Raw genomic sequence first — 23,427 nt, 5'->3', positions numbered from 1 at the left:
GTTTTTTTTTCACCCATCAATTTTTTCGACCCCATGTCCCTTACAGGGCTCTGTAGTGCCCCTTTCACCAGGCTGTTGTCTTTTTTGTGACACTTGCTTTTTGGACAATGATGTTGACAGTCTGAAGTCCGGTATGAAAGCATGTCCTGTGTTTCTTCAATGACATTGGTGCTGAATCTTTGTTTTTTTGCGCTTAATAGAATATCTTTCTTGCCTTAAACTAAATGATTTACCCAAACTCTAACCCAAAATTATCATGCAGTTTTGGAGAGGGTTTAGAGGATAACAGGCTGTCAGACAAAGGGACATTCTGCATTCTAAAGGCACCACTATCCACCTACAGTCACCTTACGACAGAAAGAGGCTAGCTGTTTTCGCCATGTTTCCAGTCTTAATGCGAAACTACACAAACCAGATGCTGACTATAGCTTTATTTTGAAAGCAAAATGTCAAACTATTCCTTTAAAAGCTGCTCAAAAGCAGTGAGATTATTGTTCATATGAGATGAAAATGTACGTCTCAAACATAAAAACATATAATCTGTAAGATTTCATTCAAGGAATAACTTTGAGGCCCAGTCTCTCAACGTTGTTTCTCCTCCATTTAATGGGAGTGAGCCCAGGCTGATGCAGAAGTAGTCATGGAAAAACAATCACAGCCTCACAGGCATTTCTTTTTTCAGGAGGCGACAGACTTTAAGCACCTGAGGATCCTGGGACCTCCGAACACCCAGCTGCACTGTGGTCGTCCATAAGGTTTCATAATTAAAGTCGATCCACTCAGAGAATGAGTCACTCTCCAATTACTGTGTGGACACCTCGCATTAATTGTCTCTTTATTAACTTCAGATTACAAGTGGGGCCAGACGCATTCAACACCTTTTTTCTGCTGTCAAGGCACCATGTGAGGCTAATGACACTGTCATCTGGGAATTTATGAATGAGGGCAAAGTGGTTGGTGATGAATAGGCTATTATCCTTCGAAAGAGGTGAACATTTGCAGTGAAAAATTTCTAGCGATTTGGTTCTCTTCGCTGGGGTTTACTGCCCTTTGAAAACTGCCAATAATTCAAATATGAACACCACTCTTTCCTTGTGAAAGCATGTCTGTAATCGTACAGAGGAAGTCACTGACCCTCGAGTTTGTTTCATGTAGAATATAAATTGCCTCCCAAAGATCAAGCACAATCTCCATAAAGCTGAGGAAAGGGGAAAAAGTAGTAGACCAAGTAGCAGTGCAATCCTCCTAAAAGCCACATCTACAGATTTATTGCTGCTCAGGGAAAAGAGAAAGAGGCCTCCGTGTGTCTGTGTGCGTGAGGCCGCCTTCACTGTTTACCTGTCCACCTGTCTGGTGCAAAGACCTGTAAGCGCATCAATCAGTTTTGTGAAAAATGGCATACAAGGGAGTGCTTACAATCGTATTTGAATCATCAGGAGTTAACAGACATAAAGGAAATCTTGTCAGGGTTCTTTGGTGTCTGGTTTTGCTTTCAATCTCTGAGTTTAATCGCATGTTTGGATCATTTTGTGGCTTCCTCCGCTCTCCCTTTCATCTCCACTCCTTACTCGGCAGCAGACTGCAAACTTCACTGTTAGTAGCTACTGTTGCTAATAAATAGAGAGGGCCTTTAGCCTTTATCCAGACGCAGACTCTCCGGAGGACTCTGCAAAAACAAGTGGTTCGTTTCAATGATGACAACTCGCATGATGAAAAACTGCAGCTCACAGTCTTATACGCTGATTTAGTCTATGCTGAGTGCAAATAAATTGTGTGAGAAAGCAGCTCAATATGTGCCCTGGTTTGATACTTTCCATACTTTAAAGTCGGGCTGCAGAGATGTGTTGTGGGAACGACTCTGTGACAGCCCGTGGGTCCCGTCCTGTCCTCCTCGTGTTGGGAGGATGTTGAGAGGTTGAACAGAATCACATCCAATCTGTCCAAGGACAACCTGCCGGGAAGGTCCCCGCTTAATTTGTCTTCCCGCTGCTCTGCGATTGGCCCTTTGCCATATTTTAAAGTGAATACGAACAGTCAAAATGTCTCCCCTTCTCTCTCTTTGTGTCTCTCCTCCATCTTTCACTGTCAGTACATTGGGGAGAAATGGTACAGAGGACAACACTGGTTGCCTTCAAATTTGGCAAGAGGATATTGACAATGATGGAGCTACCAGTGATTGGATTAAAAACATGTGGCTTAGGGCACTTTCAATGTGATGTTAAAATATTTAGTTTTAGCTCAGCTGGTGGTGATCTTCTTTATACATTATGCTCCATTCATGTTTGGAACTAGTTTAATGGTGCAGTAAAAAATAGGTAAAATGTCCTGGTACCTGCTTAAAGTGGCCTTTACAATCACTTATAATACTATTACATCAGAGAGAATACAATGTTTCTTAAATGAATCAAGTTTACTTGAAATGTCGCACTCGTATTAACAATCCACTGACTTTCTCCAATAGGAAATATGTGTTTTAACCTTGAACAATTAGTCACAGTGTTGTAAAAAAGTACCTACTTGAGTAAAAGTAAAGATATTGAGTTAAAGGTGCACTATGTCATTTTTTTCCCCCTAGCTATATTCTTAAACTCAAGGACCTCAAGAAGGGCGATTGGCTCCTTCTGACCTCACCCCACCAAAGCTCAGAATACTCACCTGTTTTTCTCAAATGTAATCATATGGCTTTCAAGAACATCTAAAACTTCGATCTGTAAAACCTTCATGACACCAGATCATTTCAACCAAACATGGGTACCAACCGAGGTCACGGACCAGATTTCTCCTCCAACTCAGGAGAATGAAGATCAAACTGGCCTTTAGCTCCTAGCTCTTGCAAACCACTATTTCTTGTGTCAACAGCTCTGTCTCTGTTTGTTTATGAGCCAGTAAGATAGTTGCATAGTACACCTTTAAGCATGCGTATTATGCCACATCTGTGTGCTCCCCACATCCCGCGTTTGGAACTCGACTTCAGTGTGTTCACGTTGTTTAAGTCGGAATGTGGCAGTAACATGGATGATGTTTTGCATTTGAACAACATATTGACAGCCGTTTACAGTATTTGAGTTATAAGGAAGAGCAAAGGAAACATGATGTAAGCAATGGAATAGATATATGCATGTTACCATCAACCCAATGTTTACTCTCGTCCACCATGTTTCAGCATCATATGACGTCAAGTCGGCAACTCGTTTGTCTGAGATTCCGAGTTGTTGCTGCAACTTGAATTTTCCTAGCTGGACAACATGTTTTCCTGATTATTTGGACACCACATGAATGCATTATTAGATTTACTTTATTATCAAAAGTAATTTTCTGGCAATAATTGTGCGCAAGTATAACGCAAGTAAAAGTAAATATATATACATGTATGTATGCGCTGTACTATGGGTTGACCGATTATTTGCCAGGCCGATGATCTGATCTGATATTCAGCATTTTTTATCTGAATCTTTTTTTGTTTTTATGTATCTGATTGCCAAAAAAATTAATTAATTATAAAATGCGTTATATTGGCTCCAATGCAGCATGCAATCTGCAAACGAACTAGTAACTAAAGTAATCAATAATATCATATTTGCCTCCAAAATGTAGTCAAGGGTTAGTAACTTGTGTAACTAGTAACTAAATTTACCAAATAAATGTAGTGGAGTAAAAGGCTTCAAAATGTAGATGGGCAAACGTATAAAATAGTAGAAAATGGTACCTCAAAATTTTTGTTTTAAAAGACATCATACTAACATTGATTGACAGTATAGTTTTTGATAGTAGTGAATATGATCCAATGTTACAACTGAAATATAAACAGCTACTAAGCTCACAGCAAGATAGATGACTAAGTGGTATAGTTTAAAACCTCCAGAAAAAGCCAGTGAGTGGGCTTTGATTCAGGATTGTTTATTCGAACTATTACTTCTAAAGTCAAGAATGGACTACGATGCTTAGTTTAATCTATGTTCACCTCTAAAATGAAAAATCAGGACAGAAATAACACAAATAATACTCATATACAACCATGGGCAGCCAAGTTTGGTCATGAGTTGCCTTTGAGACTTCCAGACGAGCATAATCCCTGTTTATCTCTGTCTGATTTCTGAGTGTGTTGTAATGAAACACTTGATACTGAGTTGTACACAGAGGTAGAAGATGAGTCATCACTCCCCCAAGCAGTTAGTTAGTAAGCACATCAGGCGCTCAGGGAGACAGACACAGTCAAGCACCTGATCATAAAGTGAAGGATCATGACACCACTAAGTGTGGTTTTATAAGTGCTCCATCGTTAAGAAGAAGTCATTTGAGTTTAAAAATAACACAAGGAGAAACTGCAACAGGCTACGGGTAAAATCTGAGGTCTGTGCTGCCACCTGCTGCTGATGTTTGTCAGCACGCTTAGATCCAGTGAGTAGTTTTGTGCGTGGGTAAAACCTTTGTTTGTTCTTTCTTTTTACTAATAATGTCCCTGCGTAATGGGGCTGGGTAAAGAAAAATGAAACTGTTGTCAGTTGAATAGTTTTCTCCTCTTCACAAACATATCATACTTACAAGTTAAAGAACAGAAAATCTTTTTAAAGAATCAAAAGTAAAAGTGTTCAGTATGCAGCAGCCCGCTCAGTTAGTGTGATATTAACTAATGTAATAATGTTTTATTATTTCATGAGCATGACAAATTCTTACAGATGCAGATGCAGCAACACGTAAACAACATTTTTGACGTTGTCAGTGGTTGAAAGTGAGCTACGACCCAACACACTGTTTATATGAAAAATCTTAATCCTCAGAGTAATTTAATAAAGCTGTCAGTGTGGTGGGGTGAAAAGTAAAATATTATTGTGCCGTCTGACATGTTGTGGAGTGGAAGAATAAAGTAGTAAAAATGGAAATCCTCAAATGCTGTAAAACTGTATGAAGTATATTGGTTGATACTTGACACCACTGCTGCCTGTGTACAGACTTTGCTCAAATTGCTCAAATGTAAACTACGGAAGTTGCAAGTGTAGACCTATAATCCCTAAGTGATGGTTACACTGTCACAGTCTCATTCACTGCCACTGGGACTAAAGGCAATAAAAGCGTTAACTGATCTCAAAGCTTTCAATAATAAGAAAAAACAGTGGATTTAATTAAGACAAACTTAACACTGGCTTACAAGGTTTTGAATAGCATTTTCTTTTTTCTTTTTTTCCATGTGCTTAATCATGATTTTCAGTCATTGCTTTTAAATATTGTTCTATATCACTGTTATCACTGTTTGTAGTGGGGGCTAATCCATGTCTATTTTATTTGTTTATTATTGGGCCTGTATTGGAGTGTTGTATTTGTGTGCATTTTATTTCCCAAAGACAAAGACTGCAATTTAGCCACACCTTGACGTCTTATACATTGCATCCGTTGCCTCGTCCTGGTCAAATAAACCGATAAATAAATAAACTTACCCTTGTGTTTTTTTTTTAGTGTCTCCACTAATTTAAAACACTATGTACGCATATATCTGCATGTTTAGTGGTACTTTTTGTGCAGTCATCACAATTTTCTCCCTCAGAACTTTAAGGCTGTCCAGTTCACACAGGTGTTTGGTGTTTTGCTAGTTGGATTTTTCCACTGAAACTAGTGAGCTTGTGCAGAAAAGAAACCAAACTCACCAATTAGTGTTTCTCAGTACACAGTTTGTAAAAGGACGTGTGGGCTGCTTACAGATATCAAAACACTCCATGTTGTCAAATGCAGGTGATCAAGGTGACCCTGCAGCAGAGGAGACAGGTGTCTGCAATTACCTAATGACTGTTTGACTCCTATAAAAACAGCAATCCATGCTGCAAGGCTAAAGTGGCTGAATGCAGAATACTGGTGAGTGTTGCATGAGGTTTGAGGTGATTTCTGCCTTGAGAAGAAAATGTATGTCTGTTGATTTGTGTATTAGAAGATGCACTGAACATGTTCATAGAAGCTACTCTTTATAGCCAATTGGCTCCAAGCTCTGTAGGTCTTTCTTTCCAACAGCAGATGCTATAACCTCTGTAGCTTGAAATTAAAATATATTGATTTGTTTTTAAAACGACCCTTCACATCCTGGGTCACTTTCATTAACTGTGTAACCTGAAGTGTTTCTCTAAACTCAGACTGAAAATGTCCGGCCGAGGGAAGAAAGCTGTACCCAAACCGAAGACTTCAGTGTCCCGCTCTACCAGAGCAGGGATCACATTCCCTGTCGGCCGAATCCACAGACTACTGAGGAAAGGGAACTATGCTGAGCGAGTTGGCAACGGCTCTGCGGTGTACCTCGCAGCCGTCCTGGAGTACCTCTGTGCCGAAATCCTGGAGCTGGCAGGAAACGCCTGCCGTGACAACAAGAAGCAGCGCATCGCTCCTCGCCACATCTTGTTGGCGGTGAAAAACGATGAAGAGCTCAATAAACTTCTGGCAGGGGTCACAATCTCAGAAGGTGGTGTCATCCCAAATATCCAGGCAACCCTTCTCCCCAAGAAGAGCAAGATGCCAAAGGATGACAATTCAGCTAAAGACGTTGAATCCCAAGAGTTTTAAATGTGAATATAAAAGTTTTGCAAATTTTTATGAAATTGTATAGCATTAAAGTGTACTTTTTAAAAAAAAAAAAGTTTGTCTTACTGGCTGACACTTGTTGAGCGAGGCACTGGATGCAGTCTTATCAGGAAACCACTCCACCTCTAGGGACCCACTTGTGTCGTGGCGGCAGCTGCACTGAGCAAATTTCTCTGAATGCTACGGAAATGTGCTTCATTTCCTACTTCCTGCAGTCAAGATGCAGTCATGCTTTGAGGAATATAAAGTGGCTCAGGAATTCTAGGTTCATCTAACTCTTGCTCCTGTGAACATGGCGTGCATGTTCAGTACTTTTTTTTTTTTTTTTTTTTTTTTTTTCTTGCCTCTGTAGGTTTTGCTGTACAACCTGCCACACTTCTCAAAAAGGGCACCTATACCAATCAAGTTGTAAGTGATACTGTAATTGGTAAACTACTACTAAAACTGTAGTTTAAATATTTACCCAGGGGGGGTGTGAAGGCTATTGCCACTTGTTTGCAGAAAGGAATGCTGGGGACTTAACCAGCTGCATGTTCATAAATGGATCAGAACAACAGAAATGGTGCTTTACCTGCAAGAGCCCTTTATTTTTTCCTAGCCTCAATTATTAAGAAGGGTTAGTCACTGATTATTTGGACTCAGGCAAAGGAATCGCTTGCAGACAACACTTGACCCTGAATGGGCTTTAGAAATCTGTAAGGAAGGTCAGCAAAAAGGTTAACCTGGCAATGTGGTGTGACACTACTTTGTATCCATAACTAAAGGGTTGCCCATATTTGGATAAGATACTAATTTCTGCAAATAATACTCACCATATGATTTCAAAAGTATTCAACCTAGCCCCTGACATTGCTAAGGTTATTTGGGTGCTCCAAGACAGATGTCCTATTTGAGTCTTTTAAGAGTCTGATTTCAAAACATCAGAGGTTTTAAGTTGATGTCAAATTTGGTAGGTCTTAATGTATTATTGAAAAATATCTCCTGAAACAGTCCAGTGGTGTACAATTTTAAAATGTAGAATATCTGCCTCCTAACTTAAAGATCCAGTGTTCAAGTGTTGCCTCAGCAAATGTGCATGTTGGTTGTTCAACACTTTCTACTTGACCAGACATTTGCAGCGCTGTGGTTCCATTAAAGCAAGAACTTTCAAATTACCTAGATGAAAGATTGTCTTGAAGGTGCACTGTGTAGTTTGGGGAAAGAGGATTTTGATCAGAATAATTCTGAGTTTGAACTTCTTCTCCAAAACTTTGCAGTGCCCCTTTAACAAAAGTATAGCAATTGGACATCGCAATTTGAATTACAGGCAAAAGGTTGGATATATGATGATGGAAATAAAATGCTAAAGTAAATGTAAACATGACATTTGACATTTTGCATTTGGTGTGTGTTTTAGACATTCTTCACCTATTTGACTGGTTAGTGCTTTCATGAATCATTGTAATTAGATAACTGAAGCAGAGAAAACAAAATATCTGGGGAAAATGTACACATTTCTTATTTATGTATGTGGAATTTGTCCAACAATGTAGTCAGTTTTATTCAAGTGTCAGATTTACAGTTAAATCAGGCAGCACTGTCTGCTGTCTACAGTTGTTAGGTAACTATATTCTGTAACCTAAATTACTCAAAATCAATTAGGATGGTGGAATGTGGGTACATGGATATGCAATTAAAGTCCGATGAAATGTATTAATATGTGAAAAAAAATACTCACAAAACACACAATTAAAAAATTCTGATATGTCACAGAGTAAACGACGAAGTGGAAAACTAAAATATCCCAATATCCCTGACTAATTTTGAGCAGTATTTCTAAACCTTTAAAATATTGCCCCCTTTTCTGTTTTTTTGCAACCCTTTGCAACACTGCGTGTGCTGAACGTCCCCTTGCGGCCACAGACGTGCTGACGTAGGACGTGTGAACAACAAACAGTTGTTGGACTTCAATAAGCTAGCGAATGGTAACGCCAGACAAAAACAGCTCCAGCGTACTTCTCCGGGACAGGAAGACACCAGCGATACCTGTGTGGTCGGGACACCTTTATGATCCCGTCATTATCGGCACAATCGGTACCAGCAGGTGTAGCTTCGGTCCGGCTCCCAACGCTAACGTTAGCCCCTGAAACATGCTCATTGCTCGGAGTGTGACGCCTGTTTTTTTTCTGGCTGCCGCTGGTCGAGGGTTGTGATGTGAGCTGACTTGCACCGCGACAGAGGGTGAGACGAGAGCTACAGCCGGAAAATATTTGTCTTGACACAGGAGAATGGACTTTGTCGGGGATAAACGGACGGGCTCACGCGAAGAAGCAGGCATGCGACCGTTGACGGGCCTGGACGTCATTGTCGGGCAACAACTTTAGCAAGCTAGCTAACATTAGCTCGCTCAAATTCATGCAAATGAATCGGTTTAGTGTCGGGCAGTAAGCTCACTTTGCTAGCGTAATGGAGGCACCCTGAGTGACTTGTTCGTTTCAATTGACTGTCCTGGTGCTCTTTAATATTGCTGGCAATGTGCTGACGACCAGTAAGGCTTTCGTCGGTTCCCATTTGGAGCAGTAGGACACGGTTGGCCGAAATTATTAAGTAGTGGTTGCCTGTCTGGGTGATAGTTGAGCAAAGTTGCCCAGTTTGGCATATAAATAATTACTGCAACAGTATCTGTTTCACACAGGTATCGCACATTTCTTGTACTGATATTTGTGTGAAATTGCACTTTAATTGGCGCCAAATTCACCTGCGATTTGTGGTTTGAAAAGTATCATTTAAATCAGACTCAGTAAAAATACTGGTGTTGTATTCTGATTGCACTTGAATACACGACCAGGAAAGGTGCACTTCTATACCTTATTGTGAGGACAAAGACAGGCTTATCCATGTCAGTTGGCACCTAGTTACTGTTTAACTTAATATCTAGGCTGTCTGGCACAGTTAAAGACTGAGTTTCACTGGAAATGAAAAAATGAATATCGAGGAGCAGTGTCTAGATTTGTGCAATGTCAAGACCAAAAGCAATGTGGACGTCGATCACAACACTACCAACAACACAGAAGGGGTCACCCCCCGGATCTCTGAACTGATGACGGACAGTAACACGGAAAAACAAAACATTGTTCCAACAGAGGCCTCCGAGACATACCTGATGCCTCAGCTCACTGACAACCTTCAGCCAGCCGAGGAGGATAACCACCAGGCACAAGACACACTGGAAATTGATGAGGTCAATGGAAATAGAAAGAGCTGCGCCCAAGACACCCCTGCGGGAGTGAACCCCACTGACTTGATCTTTTCTAATGAAGAGCAGCACAGGGACAATATTGGGGTGGAGGAATTGAAGGAAGAGAAGGACGCCGAACCTGCAAAGCTTGTTGTGGGAGAAGGGGACGATGGTGGGGACATGGACATAGGTGTGGATCTGAGCCTCGATGAGAGTGGGGTTTTGGAGGCTGAATCGACAAATGTCAGATCACTCACAGACAATACTTTAGACTCAGAGTCTCAGGATGTCCCAGCTAGCAGCACGACAGAAAGCCCATCAGATGCAGACCAGACATGCATTACAGAGGCTCCTGCAACAGACCAGGCTGGACTGTACCCCTCGGTAGAGGAGGTGGACGATAAACACAAACCGAGTGGCAAAAGGGTGACGTTTCCCTCAGATGAGGATATTGTCTCTGGAGCAGTGGAGCCCAAAGACCCCTGGAGACATGGTAACACTGGTGTGTGTGTGTGTGTGTTTCTGCGTGCCTGAAGGTGTGAATGCGGTTCTATTAATTGTACTTGCCTGTATGAACATGCTAGATCAACATGGTCTGATCACTATGTTGAGATTGGTTTAAAATATGCCCTGTCATGGTCTATTTTCCATGTGTAGTCTGTAAAAAAGTGATTGGAAGCTGGATGTTGAAACTGATATATGAGAGGAGTGGCTTTTGAGAGGTGAGGAATGTTCTTTTTGTCTTTCTTCAAAGCTTGTCATCTATCACACGATCACTGCGGTCTATTTTGTCCTCAGGCAGCACCTGTGCCCCCGCTCCCTTTTCAAACAGAGGTCCATTTCTTAGTTTGAGCAGTCAAATGACTAACATAAAGCTTAGTCTGGCTTTTTTCCCAGCAATATACAGATCTAAATTTAGGCCAAGGCCTGTGCTGTAAGCCATATTGTGAGTAGATCCCACCACTCCTTGAGGTGTGCCATTTTACCACAGTTAGGTTCCTGTTTGTTCAGTGTACACACGTCTAAAGGAAGCTCAGGCAGGATACGGGTTGATAGAAGGAACCCGGTCTTAAAAGTTAGGACAAAATGAGAAGTTACTTTTTCACCTTTACAGCTAATCATCCATGCAGTACAATAATTTATCATTTTTAAGACGAGATGAAATTTTTCTGATTCCCAAGGGGTAAACATGGCACTACAGCAGCATAAACAATAGACCAGAGAGATAAATGTGCACAAGATGCAGACAAGTAGAAAAATTAGAGTTATAAAAATAAATCCAATTTTGAAAGCAATACATGTAGAGTCACTCTAAACCTGTATGCATGAATGTAACATGTTTCCAAAACCAGTAGTGTTTTCTGCCAGTCCAGATCAAATGACAAAGTAGTTGGAGAATATTTGGGATGTGTTTTATTTACAGTATCCTTACATAATGAATATATAATCAAGAATATCAAGAAAAATACCATGTATCTAATATCAAAAATTTGTTTGGTACACTTTTATCAATCATTTTTAGGTCATATTGACAACTTTATTGTCATTGCATGGAGTTAGAACCAGAATATTGAAAATTAAAATGCAGTTTTAATTTAAGATTGTCTTGACTAACAGCTTTTTAATTATTTGAAGATCTGCTGTTTGTGTACTAGAGCATATAGCTGCATGGGCTTATACTGACCTTGTGTGGGAAAGACTATGCTCCACACGTTTTACCAGAGCCTGGTAATAAAAACGCAATTTTATCAAGGCCTGTTATAACCATTTCCAGGCGCTGGTGAAAAACATGTGTTTTCAGATAAAACAATATTAACAAGAACTCTTTTTTTAGTTTAACAAATATTTGAAAATCTTGCCCCATCCCTTATAGAATTGAGTAACATGGATAAGCAAATTTACACAATATGGTAAATGTAATTTTTTAAACTACGGTATACCTCTTATTCCTCTTTTGTTGTTGTTTTTTTGTGGCCCTAGTCCTGATTTTATTATCATTATTCAGCTTAGTTTCTCTTGTGCAGAATTTAGGCAGCTTTGATTTACAGTAATTTCATGTTTAATCTTTTCTGGGTTTTTTGGAGGAACTGGAAAGTCATGTATGACCATGACTCACATGCTCCTTTATCCAGAGCAGACAACGGACATCCTTTAATGAACTGGCCTACTGTCATTGTGTGACCACTGCTGTTTGCTCACTGTACTGTGACAGCAGTTGACATAGTTACATAGTTGACTGCAGTCGGAGAAAATGCCAAATTTGTGTTTACTTGGACTATATACTCCCGACCACAAAGTCTGGTTAAAGTGAGAGTCCTTTTTTTCTTTTTCTTTTTTTGTCCTGATGTATAAAACCAAAAATGTAGGCCAGGCCAAGGCCATGGTCAGTGATGCGAGATGTCCAGATGGGGGAGGGGGGCGTAAAAAGAACAAAGGCAGCAAGGTTAATAATATGCACTGCCTCGTGTTCAGCTGGATGCAAATTGTTCTATTAACACCCCTACAATTGGTCAGACAGCCACTTAGATAGATTTCCATTTTAGTCCCCTTATCTTTACACATTAAGGTACATGTAACTGTAAATCATATTCTACCCTCTTAAAATAATGTTTGCATTCGTAGCATCCATGCCCCTTACTGCTTGTCAGTTGCTTTCCTAAATGTTTCAGTTTAGTTTACAGTGCAGATACCGGCAGCCAGTCTGAGAGTAAATTGGACATGAAATATCTTTGGCCAAACTCTACGGGGGCAAAGTCTCCAACCCAGTTAGCCAAGAAATCTGGGGCCTTATAAAACAGTTGGCACTGGGAGCAGTGAAGTATCCAGATGACCATAGTGTGAGCTCACATTATTTATCACAGCACATTTATCTTGTAGTTTATTTAAGTTCCAAAGGTTCAACTGATTGTACTGTCGATATAGAGATAGATGGACAGAAAGTTGATAGGGGTGTTGGTTAACCACATCATACAGAATATTCTGTTTATAATGAAGGCAAAATTAAAACACTGGTACATGTAATCAAAAAAAAAAAGAAGAAATAAAACATATATCAAGATATGTATTGTGATTCAGCCTAAAAGTACTGTGGTATTTAAAGGCCATACTGTTCAGCCCTGATAGCATTTACTAGATTTTAAAAAGAACCAAGCCTGCTTTCCTGTCAGAATTAAGGGATGTCATAATCCTGAACCAGAGTCAGGACAAATGATGGATGGATGGAAAACATGAAGTATTGCTAGCAACTGCTACTGCAGCGTCTGCCACGGAGGGGCATGGGCTGGAATGATTATTTTCGTTGTAGATGAATAGCTTTCTGATTCATTGATCAATTGTTTGGTCTCTAAAATGGTGAAGTGATAAGGGTTTCCCAAAGTCGAAGATGACATCCTTACATTTCTTCTTTTGTTCACAGCCAGTAAAGAAACCAGAACATATTTGCTTTTAAGAAGCTGAATCGTTTCTACTAATTAAAAACATTTATACTAAATCAAATTAATCTATTGGCAAAATAGCTGCCAATAAACTTAAAAGTCGTCGACTAATGAGTTAATCATTGCAGCTCTAGAGGAGAACATCCTTAAATATCTCCTTTTTATAAGGCTTTCAGACTGAAAAACCGTTCTGCATTCAAACAACACAGGGATGTGGTGGAGTTGTTTAGGTATTGGTGAGACATGAAATCTGATCCAAAGGGTCCAGTTGGATTAAGAGATTAATGTGTTTAAATATTTATCACATGCCAAACCCTACACAGCAGTTTATGATACTCACAGACAGGATTTTACAACTCTGAAAAGTTACCATGGTGGCAACTGTTTTGTCTTTTTTCACAATAATCTTAAGGTGGTAAAAAAAAATGTTTTGGTGCATTCATATGCTTTAGTTAAAGCTAAACATCTGTGGTTATCTTGAATTCACCACTGCCTGTTTACTTTGGGTATAGCTACTTTGTATCGAGCAAATTCAACTACCCATTTGTTGTGTCAGTGGTGAACTTCCTAATGCCTCGATGTTCACCTGTAAAATCTTTTCCTTCGCCTTGCTCCTACAATCTATCTTGAGGACATTGATGCTCACACATGGGAGGACATCTGAATGTGTGTGTGTCTGTGTCTGAGATAAAGTCCAGGAAATGAAATGTATCTGAACCTCTGCTCCAAGCTTCTTCATGCTTTGTTAAGAGCACTGTGCCACAATAACTCCATGATCCATCCAGACCCTTTATTTGCTGAACTAGTGTCATGTTTCTGACAGATGACATAAGACAGGGACCCAGAGAACCAAACAGTGAACCCAGAGCCTGGAGCCTCATCCATGCACAGTATGAGTTACTGCTGCAAGAGCAGAGGGAAGAATTTGTAAGATGGGTATTGAATGTTCGTAAGCAGCATATATCTAATTTAATTCTTGTCTCAAAATGAGCTTCAGAACAGGAGTTAACTTCATGGAGTCCTGAAAAGCTGCCATTCAAAATAAACCCCTGGGGTTCAGGAGGGAGTAAAGTCAGGGGAACAATAGCGGGCAGCTCGGGTGTCGCATTTCCATTTCTTCCTTGGAACTCTAATTTCCAGTCATCCAGTGTTGAAAAAAAAAAAGACATATCTTTAAAATATTGTTCGCAATTTTTTAATTTTGTCAACATATTCTTAAATGGCACAAGGGAAGAAATACATTATGTCAGTTAGCAAAAACTAAAACTAGCAGTAATTTTCATGATTATACTCTCTACTCTCAAGTTGCTTGATCAAAAAATGTGAAAATATCAAGCAAGATGGCGTCCTGAAATGTCTTGTTTAGTCCACAACCTAAATATACTCAGTTGTCTGTCGCAGAAGAGTAAAGAAACTATTTAAGTTCACATTTAAGACACTGAAATCAGAAATGTATTTTGAGTAAAAAAAATACTCAAAATAGTTGACAGTTTAATTTATAGTTGACAACTAATTGATTAATCTGCTGCTTTCACGTCCGTGTCATTTTCTTATGGGTAAGATAATATCATTCCTTTAACTTTTTTTCCCCTCTCTCCCTGTCGAGACTTGAGGGATGCTTGTTCTTTCCCTCCAGGCTTGAGCAAATACAACATCATATCCTGAGATTCCTGAACTTCCCAACATGCTGCATTGCTTCCCCTACTGCTTTCGATACTCCTCCCCTATTTCTCCTCCTTGCTGGCTGGCCAATTCAGTCTATGTGCAGCTCGGGCTTATATCAGCAAAGAAAGTCATTATAAAAGCAGTGGGAAGCATGTCTTAGTCATTTGTTTTATCAGGCTTATCAGTCACTGCAAACTCTCTTAAATGCAGGGATTGTTTTTGTTAGGTCGTGATGCAAGATGCAAGTTTTTCAGAGCAACCACGTAGAATAAGTACCACAACGAGAGTAATACAACTTTATCCTAATGCAGCTACATATGCAAGTAAGTGAAAGCCTACTTCGAGCAGTGGCAGACATTTCCTTCACATTTAGGACTGTTTATCCTGCAAGCGACCAAACTCTTTGGCCTACGTGCGGCTCCGTCTCGTGTCATCAGACCCAAGGCCCACTTGGCACCAGGTTGTGAGAGGCTCTGTGACCCATGAAATGTTATGTGTTGTGGCTGTGGACCAAGTAACATACTGATAAGCAAAGCTTTCGGTGTACAAACTGGAAAAAGGCTTTAAAAAATCAGAGGTTTGTTCAGTTTGCGCTAGAGGCAGACCAGTACTGGACTTAATTGGGACCAATAAGGCCAGTAGAGAGAAAAAAAAAACACAAACAATAAACAGTAATAAACTTTAAAGTAAGTAAGTAATCTTACCAAAACATAGCACTTTTGATGAATGGACCATCCCTGTCAACGGTGTTACATCCCCTGACACACTTGTCTTTTACATTTAGTTGTGCAAAGACACTTTTTCAACCTATTGGGAACAACATGGCTGCAAATACTTGAGTGTTAAATCAGCCAAGTCAAATGTCAGCTGATAATGCCAGCTGTCATGAAGGTGTTATTAACACCCCATTTTTCCATGGAAACATGAGGGGAAGTGAAGGGTGTTCGCACTCTGACTGAGGAGGATAACAAGAGACATCATGAGGCAAAAGTCTGTAATGAAAGTTGAAAATGTAGTCATCATTTTGCATCGTACTAATCGTACTCTTAATAATGTAAAATGCCTCATATGGAAGATTTTAGGGATGTTGTATCAACCATAGATTGTATTAGTGCATTTTAGTATGCCCACATCCACTGAGACGGAGAGCGTTGTCAGAGAGAGCCTACCCCCTCTCTCTCTTTTAGATCGAGTGAGTGCATCTCAACAAACTCAGATAAAACTGACTAATTTAGGCACTGCTGAGAAACGATGAACCGAAGTGGTTTGTACTGTTTAGCTGCAGTACGATACTGTTTGTTACCAGCCAGTTGCTGAACTAGTTCCTGTTTTCTGAAACAGACGAATTGCCAAAACCTAGCGCCGCCCAACTCCTGTGATCCCTCAGTCGTAGTTTTTATTGGTCCAGTGCCCTAAGGGTGTTTTCGGTCTTCTACCTTTTGAGCAAAAGAGTACAGCCCCTTTTCTCTGTTTTCTCTGGTCAAGTAGCACTAATTTCAGAAATATTTGCATCTTTATACTGCATAGACAACCCAATTTTATGCAAGAGCCATCTTTCCAGTTGTGAAGTACTTCTTGAGGTGTGCAGCTGTGACTGTGATTAAGTTTGTGACTTGATCATAACTTTATATTAAGATCAAGTAAAATTTGATTGGTGCATCCCTTCCTATCAGCAGACTAAGCACGAGCATGTGTTCAGCCATCAAACAGCGATTCAGGTGATGCAAAGTATTGTTAACACTGGCAGCTGCAAGATAAACTGTTTCATATTGCGGTTTTTCTGTTGGCATATTTATTTTCAGCCCAACAATAGACTCTGTGGCAGATATGTCTGTGATGCAATGATACCTGCGGATAATATCAGGCCTCAGGTCTTGCTCCCGTTTGTTCATCATCTATTATGCATTTTTGCATGTCTGCGCTACACATGCATCTTTGTTTGTCTTGTAAATATGAGAAAGAAGTGTCTGGCCATGTTTGTTTTGTGATGAATTCTGCCCCTTAACCTTGTGTCTCTCTGCACTCTAGCCCCAAACCCTGGTAATTACTAACAAAGCTGGGGATTGAAAGCAAATTTTAAAATGGAAGCTGAGCCAGTCTGAGGCCCTGTCCACACCAGACCAGGTTATTTTGCAATCGAGGTTTTGTTAAATAAAATTCTGCGTCCACACGAGTGATGTAAGAAAAATATATGCAATATACGTGTAATACATATGCCACAGCAATAGGTGGCGATGTAAGGTAAAACGGGAAGGCTGTTTTAATCAATCAAAATAGTTTAAAACCGGAAAGGGGAAGTGCGGCAAATACCAAAACACAAACAACAATGGCATCTTGCTAGCAAGAGGAGCAGTCTCCTTCGTTGCTCATCCAGGCGCCGCCGTTGTTGCATTAGGTTGAGCAGCTGGACATGACAACAACAACTTTGACACGTCCATTTTAGCCTATCAAGCGAACATTTACTCTAGCTAGATAACAACCTCTAACCACCTTCTAACTGTCGTTACTCTCTGTTTACATTGTTGCGCGTGCAATATTTACAAAGGCACGGCTCAGCTCTGACGTAAGCAATGGAAATAATGGTGGTTGTCATATCCACACGCAACTGCTGAAAGCCGAGTAGGCCGAAAACCTCACCCTGGACTCGGGATTCAAACGACCACGGTTTCAGTGTACCAAAAGCTCGGTTGCATTTGGACAGAACAGTAAAACCGGAAACATAACTACACGGTTGCAAAATTACCCGGGCTGGTGTGGACAGGTCCTGAGTCTTTCTGTCCTTGTCGAACAGTAGGGGTGGGAATCTCTTGACACCTCACGATTCGATTCAATTCCGATCCTGAGGTCAACGATTCGATTCTAAACTGATTATCGATGCATCTTGATGCAACAATTTTTTTTGGTGTACATTTCTATTCATGATTTGAAAAAATAATAATAAAAATTAAATCTGAGTTTGCTACTCAGAGTTTGCTAATCACTTCCTACTTTTGTGATGATCATTAAAAAAAATCAACGGATTAATTACCTTCTCTAATATTTTATTTTGTATTTCATAAAAAAGGCTTTTCTTTGACACAAATAGATATGACAGTCTATGTAAAAATAAAAAAGCTTTCAATGCAATAATCAATGCAGCTTGCATTTCAAAACATTATGTACCAATGTATCAGCTCTCATGCTAAAACATGGCTACTTACCTACCCGCTTTCATCAAAGTGTCCAAAACTTCTGTTTTAGTTTCACTGCAAAGCGTTGGTATGGCTGTGTCAGTGAAGTAACGCTAAGATGGTATTTTGTATCTTGGCTCTAGAGCAGTGGTCCTCAATAGGCGGCCCCTGGGCTGCATCCGGCCCACCAGCCTCCTGTTTGTGGCCCCCGAAGTGTTATTTCTTCTCTATGTATTTTGGTTGGGCCAGCACGTGTATACTGGGACTTGTCTCCATGCCAACAATACACAGAAAGCTGGGTCACTCACTGCTGTCAGCGCAATTTTTAACTTTCACTTTCGTTTTTAGAGCAGTTCGCTATTGACATTTTCCAGCTGTAGGAGCCTAGATTGCACGAAAATGGCGTGTTCCAAGTTCGCTGCTAAAAGAAAAGTGGACAGTGAAAATCGGCAATTCAAAGAAGAGTGGACTGAAAAATTTGCATTCATTCTCCCTCCAACCAGCACAAGACCCATGTGCTTAATATTCCAGGAGACAATAGCTGTGATGAAGATTTCCAATATGAAACGGCATTATGAGACGAAGCATAGGAATTTTGAGGAGACATTTCCTCAAAATTCAGAGATGAGAACAACAAAAATAAATGCACTGAAATCTTCATATCAAGCTGCAAGCAGAATTCTTGTCACATCTATGACACAACAACAAAAAGCAACAGAGTGCTCACTTATAGTGGTGTGGATTTTGGGTAAGCACAAGAAGGCATTCTCAGATGCAGAAATAATAAAACTTGCATGACTTAAATAATGGACATGATGTTTGAAGGCAAACAAAAAGAGGAAATATTCAACTATGTATTTTAATTTATGTCAAAATGGAAATGACATTTTATTTCAGTTCGTATTTTTGTTGAAAAGGACATTTTGTTTTGAATATTACAATATTATTGCATGTTGCCTGGCGGACCTCAATACATGGACCTTTGAGGCCCCATTTACACCAAGGGAAGACGCAGATATTTCCCTGCGGTTGGGCCTCTCATTTACATGAAAACCCTGTTTTTATCACAGAAAACGATTATTTCTAAAAACTCTGGCCAAAGTGGAGATTTCTGATTACGCTGTTTATGTGTTGTCGTGTCAACTGTGAGAAACAGGGTTTTAGGTTCTCAAATGTCACATTATGCGTCAGAAAAAATGCTTAACATCATGTGAGTGCCCTATGTTTACAGTTTGTTTGAAAGGAACAGGAAGTCGCTCGTGTTATTCGTTGTTGTCAATTCTGAGGATTCTGATTGGCTTGCATGGCTTTATCCTTCTCCCTACACTGCCGCCCATAGGTTTGGCATAGTTATAATGGCGCTCAACGGCGTATTTATGCGGGTTGATGTAAATTACAACTTTTTTGAAAACAATGTTGTGTGCACAATGTTATTAGTGAAAACGGAGGGGGGGGTGAACATTTGTTTCTCTAAATACCCGGCTATGTGTAAATGTGTCCAGAGTCATCGAAAAAAATCTTTGTGGCCCGTTAAGATTTGTAATGGGCCACAAAGAATAGGGTCTTAAATCCAATGCAATAAAACTTGCAATGGATTTGGTAATCCGCTTCGCTCTCAGAGTTCGGTTGAAGCTGTGCCACCGCCTTCTCGATCGCTCTCTGGCTGGCATCTGCAACAGGTTGCTGCTTCTCTCCCAACTCTGGGTGGTAACACACAAGGTGGTTTCTCAAATTAGTTGTGTTGCCGAAGTATTTCAGTTGAGTTCCACACACCTTACAAACTGTGTAGGTCTTGTCAATTCTCCCCTCGACTTCATGGAATTCAAAATGCTGCCATACAGTAGCTTTCAAAGAAGTCGGTGCCGGTCTTATAGGCTCGGTGCTAGCCATTACAGACAATTTGTCGCCACTCAAACATAAACAACTCGCACATGTGTGTTCGGTGCACATGCGTGTACAGCAGAGAATCAGCAGGCACTTTCTGTAGCGCTCTGCAGCAGCTAAACTGAATGTTGCAGCATGTGAACTGGATGTTGCCGCGGTTTAACTAATTTCAGTTTTAAAATTCCAATTATTACTTATCTGCATTGAGACATAATCATTCTAGAGAGAATCAAGATGCATCAAAGAATCAAAAATGTTTCCCACCCCTATCAAACCAGAATGGTCTGCTTTCATAATCTCTCCTGAGCAAACTGGAAGTGACAAATATTACCTACATGTCCACGTTGCACAAAATTCCCCCTCATTTAAAAATAGCGTATACAACTGTTGTTCACTCACAGTGTCACTCTCCATCTGCTCTGGCAGCTTTCTCTCTATCTCTCAGATGCAGGCCTGGTTTCATGTGGGAGACCGTTTAAAATGGCTGCTCTGCTTTTTCATCATAATTCATCATACCGAGTGAGAGAGATTACTGTTGATACACAATTATAAAGTCTTACAACACTAAAGGCATGAAGTCAACACAGAGACAGTATGTTGTGATATAAAACACTGTCCTGGTGTAGTTGCTGTGTTCGCAGTTAAGTGCAAACAAACCTGAAATACTGGAGGTCTATGTTGTTGTATGAGTGCAGTGATGTGAAGGCCAGTTCAGGGCTGGTGTTGTGTGGGATGATGGTGTTTTGTAGGTTGCAGGTGTTGTAATTTTGTTAGAATTTGCCTCAGCTGCTGTCTCTGCTGTCTTTAATTATTGAAATGCACGCATCTGCAGCTACTCGGAGTCAATTCCAGGTTGTTTGCATAATTACTCTCCTGCAGAGTTTTGCCATTTCTTGTTCCACATCAGTCAAAGCCATAAAATGTACTTTATTTACTTTTGACCCACAGCCCTTTTGCAGATCTCTGCTGGTATGATTTAAATGGGTTTAGGTAGTAGTTTATTCCTTTTGGGCTCATCTGTCAAAAGCAGAAGACAGCCCCAGTCTAAAATTTGCAAATTTTTCTCCTCCTTGTGTTTATCCCACTCCTTCCCTCTTGTCATCCAGACTGGTAGAAGCACACAGCAGCAGTAGCACAGTCCCCGCCTTTCTGCCCCACCTCTGACCATCCAGGCCGCCAGCTGTCATGTGTGAATGACGTGGCTGTCATCATCCACAGCACAGCAGTGTGAAATGGCAGGGAAAGAAGACTAGAGACTGGGAGACCAGTTATTTTGAACACTGGCACTTGCATGTTAAGTAGGAGCTGGCAACACTTCTGTGTTCCACCACCAACATACTCACATCTATCTCTGGACGTTTGCCAAAAGACTTGGAATGGTGTTTCATACACTGCTGTTGTCTTGTGAACAAACAGGCAACTTAAAATTTTAATGATTCTCAGATTTTCACAAAATCTCCTTTATGTGTGATAATGACATGCATCCACACCTGTTATTTAAGCAGCCTGTGAATGGACCTACGTAAAGACACTGGACAATGACTAAACCTCGTCTCTATCCTCCACTCCACCTCCTCCCAAACTCTGTGGTTGCCTGTACTGAGTTTCACACAAAATTGTACAAAATTGTGCTAAATGCTCATAAGTTTCCCGGAGCCCAAAGTGACGTCTTCACATTGCCTCTTTTGTCTAACCAATAGTTCAACACACAAAGACTCTTCTTTTACCATGATAAATAACAAAGAGCAACAAATCATTACATTTAGGAAGCCAGAACTGCCAAATGTTCATCCTTCTTGCTTTTAAAATGACTTGACTTGTATTGCGTTATACTGACGTGTTGTTATTTCCTACCACATTTATATCAATGACGGAAGGATACTTAACAGAAATAACTCTCTGAACATCACTACCTTCATGCAGGTAGTATGTATTGCGAGACTTTTGTATCAGACTGAATTAGTTTAAACACGGTGTACCTGATAAACTAATAGATGATTCTATGGCATTGATTTCCGAAGATTCAGTTTTCTCCTTCCAAGCTAAAACAGCGGGCCTTTGTTTTAATATCTGTCCACTCTGCAGAACACGTTCAAATAGCACCATTTTTGAGTTTGGTACACACAGGCTTATAGTGTGGACAGAAGTACAAAACAGAGAGAAAAATTATGCATTATCAAATTAAGCCAAAAGAGTATGAATTATGAATAAATCATTTAAGGATCGACTTCTCAATCTGCACATGCTCAATAGTCATATTTCAGAATGTGCAACGACAAGAAAGGCAAATTGACTCAAACACACCATGCTACAAGTTTTTTGCTGCTTGATACAAAAGGAAAACATACACATTTCTCATTTACCGTGACTATTCTACAAGAGGTCTCTGTCTAATATAGCATGGATGAGTCAGATTTTAGGGTTCTTAAATACATGGGATATTGTTGCTTGTGAGTAACATGCTGGCTCAGCATGCACAGCAAACGACAATCACTCTTGATCAATTTAACAAATGAAGCCAGGCCTATGTTGGTTGTTTGATAAAAATGCACACCTCCACAAAATCCCTATAATCAAGTAATTCACATTACAATATGTATCACAGAAATATTTAAATACGGCCATGTAAAAGTTTTCCAATGTCGTGCGGCCCTAGTATGAATATACTCTTAGTTTGAAGGCTTCAAGGGTTTACATTTCTTAATTTGTAGGCTTAGGAAACCATTTTAAATATTAATTTAGCTGATAATGAATGCCAAACTAATGAACAAGCAAACTTTGACAGTTATATATGCAGGTTCTTCACCTGGCAGCAACAAAAAGCAGACTTGACTGGTTTAAATAAATCACATAAAGACTGTTGAAGATGTTTGCCATCAGCTGAAACACAAACTCTTAAGCACTGCCAGTCAGATGGCCTCCATGTGTTGCTGATAGCTCTGGTTCCAGTCTTCTCTGTCTGAGCTTCTCTTTTGAAGTGTTGGCAAGGAATCATTTCCTCTCAAAGCATGTAACCTGTCAACACTGGTTTTCCAGTCATTACCTTTCATTACAGACATTTTGTCTTGATGAATGGCATCTAAATGATCAATCCAAGGTGACAAGCACTTTCCATAGATCTTACACTTTCTGTCATTCAAGAATTTAGCTTTTCCCCCTCTTAGTGTGCTAATCTTTTCAGAGGATTGGTTGTTAGTTGTTGTAGGGTAGTATTAGCTGCTACGTAATAATTTGTCCAAGTGCAAACTAGGTCAGGCAACAGGCTGACTACCTTGTCCAACCACAGCCCTCTCTCTTAGTTTGTTGTTATGTAACTGACCACTATTCTGTGCTGAAACCCTCACTGTTTGTGCAGCTCCAGATGTGTGCAGACAGCAAGGCAGGTGTTTATCTGCAGTAGCTTCACTGAGACTGGTAAAGTCTTCAACACATTCCCAGTCACTTAAGCTTTTCACGAACAGAGTTTGCTGAGTAATTATTAGCTAGTGAAACCTGTGCT

General features: G+C 40.2%; 2 protein-coding genes across 3 annotated transcripts in view; both read left to right on the top strand.

The window, feature by feature from the left end:
- Positions 1-5,686: 5,686 nt before the first annotated feature.
- LOC115597733 (late histone H2A.2.2-like) lies at positions 5,687-6,601 on the top strand. The gene is made up of 2 exons (XM_030443966.1): positions 5,687-5,844; positions 6,117-6,601. The coding sequence occupies exon 2, from the start codon at positions 6,124-6,126 to the stop codon at positions 6,538-6,540; it is 417 nt and encodes a 138-aa protein (XP_030299826.1). The 5' UTR covers positions 5,687-5,844; positions 6,117-6,123; the 3' UTR covers positions 6,541-6,601.
- A 1,846-nt stretch (positions 6,602-8,447) lies between these two features.
- ppp1r37 (protein phosphatase 1, regulatory subunit 37) overlaps positions 8,448-23,427 on the top strand; it is a 52,578-nt gene continuing 37,598 nt past the window's right edge. The window contains exon 1 of one of the 2 annotated variants that reach the window (XM_030443930.1): positions 8,448-10,277. In XM_030443930.1, the coding sequence (XP_030299790.1) occupies positions 9,521-10,277 (757 nt within the window). In that variant the 5' untranslated portion in view covers positions 8,448-9,520. The remainder of the gene's footprint in view (positions 10,278-23,427) is intronic. The other variant, XM_030443940.1, reaches the window with a different exon arrangement.

The sequence above is a fragment of the Sparus aurata genome, chromosome 2, assembly GCF_900880675.1.
Source record: "Sparus aurata chromosome 2, fSpaAur1.1, whole genome shotgun sequence".
NCBI classification, from domain to species: Eukaryota; Metazoa; Chordata; class Actinopteri; order Spariformes; family Sparidae; genus Sparus; species Sparus aurata.
This window is presented reverse-complemented; position numbering and strand designations above follow the sequence as displayed.

What these genes read in the sequence shown, in the direction of transcription:
- LOC115597733 (XM_030443966.1), top strand. Translation starts at nt 6,124, where the DNA reads ATGTCCGGCCGAGGGAAGAAAGCTGTACCCAAACCGAAGACTTCAGTG.